The sequence below is a fragment of the Tupaia chinensis genome, unplaced genomic scaffold (assembly GCF_000334495.1).
Source record: "Tupaia chinensis unplaced genomic scaffold, TupChi_1.0 Scaffold143970_1, whole genome shotgun sequence".
NCBI lineage: Eukaryota > Metazoa > Chordata > Mammalia > Scandentia > Tupaiidae > Tupaia > Tupaia belangeri.
Window position 1 is genome coordinate 1,067,628 of NW_006203821.1, and position 2,344 is coordinate 1,069,971.

Genomic DNA, 2,344 nt, shown 5'->3' on the forward strand with positions numbered 1-2,344 from the left:
GAAGTTTCCAAAAGAAGGTATCCTTTAGGTTTTCATCTCTATGTTCTAGTACAGAATCTCTACACACAGAAGTTGGAACAGGCTTAAGAGTCTGGCTTTACAGTGGCGAAAGGTATGCTTTATTATCGCTATGGGCATCAAATCTAAAAGCTTAGGCTAGCAGACAAGGCCTTACATTAAATAATATTCCTTACCTCATCTGTCCCTATCCGATAAAGCCCTTATTTTTCAGCTGAGTTGGTCACATCCATTTTCCCCTTTCTGTCACTGCTCTTGCTGGTCCCTCCATCTGGAAGGACAGGGAGGGAAGAATAATGCATGTCCATTATTTCCTACAAGACCAAGCCCTGTTTTACTTTGTTTCATCTACACGAAAACAAGGAATTTCTATAATGCCCATACACTTACTTATGTTCTGCTTATTCGCAGAGCATCCTCTTTTCTCATAATTAGACTATAAACACATTGTATTGAGTGGGCACTGAATAAATACTTTTCTAATTCATGAATAGGGCAGAATCTCAGAAAGTAAAAGAATTAAAGGCGCAGGGCCCTCCTACCTTCATGCTACACCAATCCCCAAACTTCCTTCCACTCGGTTTTCTTTCCTGTCTGCCATCCCTATCTTCAAGTCTAATGCAAGGGATGATCCCAGGCACAAAAAGACAACACAGTTTGTACTTTTGATTTCATTTTTTTTTTCAGTTCATTTCAATAAAAACATAATATAAAAGGCATTGCCACCATCTTCCCCTCCTGGGGGTGATCTATCAAGCTGGTCAGGGCTGCTCCAGTGGATCATAGTTCATCATGTGATATGTGCAGGGCGTGGTCACATAGATCTGCAAATAACACAACAATGTGAAGGAAAATACCACTTTCACTGAGATATGCCAATATCAGAATACCCAAAACTAGTCTGGCAGCACATTACCAACAACTGTTCTTTGGAGAATATGCTTATAAAAAGCACTTTTGCAGCCCTCTCCTCTATATCTCGGGTCAGAGAGCCACAAAATCTGAAGGATGACAGAAAGAGAATGGAGAAGAATAACACAAATCTCTAAGCCAAGGGAAATGGAAGGATTTCCAGGGTGGTGGTGGGGGTTACATGTTACAGGGCTGTGAGAACAGAGAGAAAATTGGGGCAGCTTACCTGTTCGCTTACTACAAAGTTTGTCTTTAACATTGTCAGCCTCTCGGGAAAAGAATTCAATGAGTTCATCCTCGTATTCTTCCACAATGCTCTCACACTGCCAACCAAAGGGAGAAACAAGTGACCATGCAGCCAGAAGATGCCTCTTGCCTCCACTTCCAGAGAGCCTCCTCTCTTTGGAAGACACTAACTCCACTTCCTATTGGGGCCCTCCAACAACTCTCTTAGTTTCCAAGAACCGGCTACCCATTCCCACAGCTCACCGCAAACTTGAGGGTGCCACTGATATCTGAATCAATTCGGATGCCCTGTAGGTCCAATTCATTGGAGTCTCCATTCCGGCTCACGACACGTACATAGTTCTTGCGGTGTGTGGAAGGATCAATCTGCTCCCCGTACTCCTTCATCCGGTCACACACCTCCTCTAGCAGCTCTGTGAGGTGGGCCTCTGAGCGGGCATAAGGCACCTAGAAATGTCCTCAGCCTGGGGTCATTCTTTTTTACCTCTGGACATTAGTAATTTATATCTTTACTTTCATATCTTTCCAAATCTAGCTCAATCAACCTATTCTAGAAAGGCTTCCCTAATTAAAAACAATAATGATTTATTTGTATAGTTTCAAGGAAATTTCAAATATATGATCTTATCTCATACAATTCTAAGAAATAAGCTATGCATCATTAGTTCCAAATTATAGAGACCTCTTTGATGAACCCTAATCAACTATATTCTTTTCCTTTGAAGTCTCTCAAACCTTATGAATAAAGGTAATGATTTATTGGGGCCGGCAAGTGGCGTGGTGGTTAAGGGTGCTAGACTCCCACATGGCCGACCAGGGTTCGAGACCTGGACCTGGCGGCTTGCTTTCTCATTTTCTCTCTCTCTCTCTCTCTGTCCCTGTCAGGTCAAATTAAAATAAATAAATAAAGTTAAATAACATCTTTTTTTAAAAAAAGGTAATGATTTATTTTGTAACAAAACCAGACTAATACCTGCTCTCTGCAGGAGAACATCAGAAGGTAGTGTGGGCTTTCAGCATAACTACTGAAATATTTCCTGATCATCACAGCCTTACCATTTCTTTATATACTGCTCATTAGGTACAGCTTTACATATGTACATTATGTTTTCTTTTTTTTAAAATAATTATTTGATTTGATTTACCATTATTATCTTTAATTTGACCA

General features: G+C 40.7%; 1 protein-coding gene across 2 annotated transcripts in view; it reads right to left on the reverse strand.

Annotated features, from left to right (window-relative positions):
• Positions 1-791: 791 nt before the first annotated feature.
• The window catches only part of CNPY2 (canopy FGF signaling regulator 2), a 4,590-nt gene continuing 3,037 nt past the window's right edge, over positions 792-2,344 (reverse strand). For both annotated transcript variants that reach the window (XM_006165609.3, XM_027767147.1), the window contains exons 4-6: positions 1,420-1,623; positions 1,157-1,253; positions 792-842 (exon numbers count right to left, since the gene is read on the reverse strand). In XM_006165609.3, the coding sequence (XP_006165671.1) occupies positions 799-842; positions 1,157-1,253; positions 1,420-1,623 (345 nt within the window). In that variant the 3' untranslated portion in view covers positions 792-798. The remainder of the gene's footprint in view (positions 843-1,156; positions 1,254-1,419; positions 1,624-2,344) is intronic.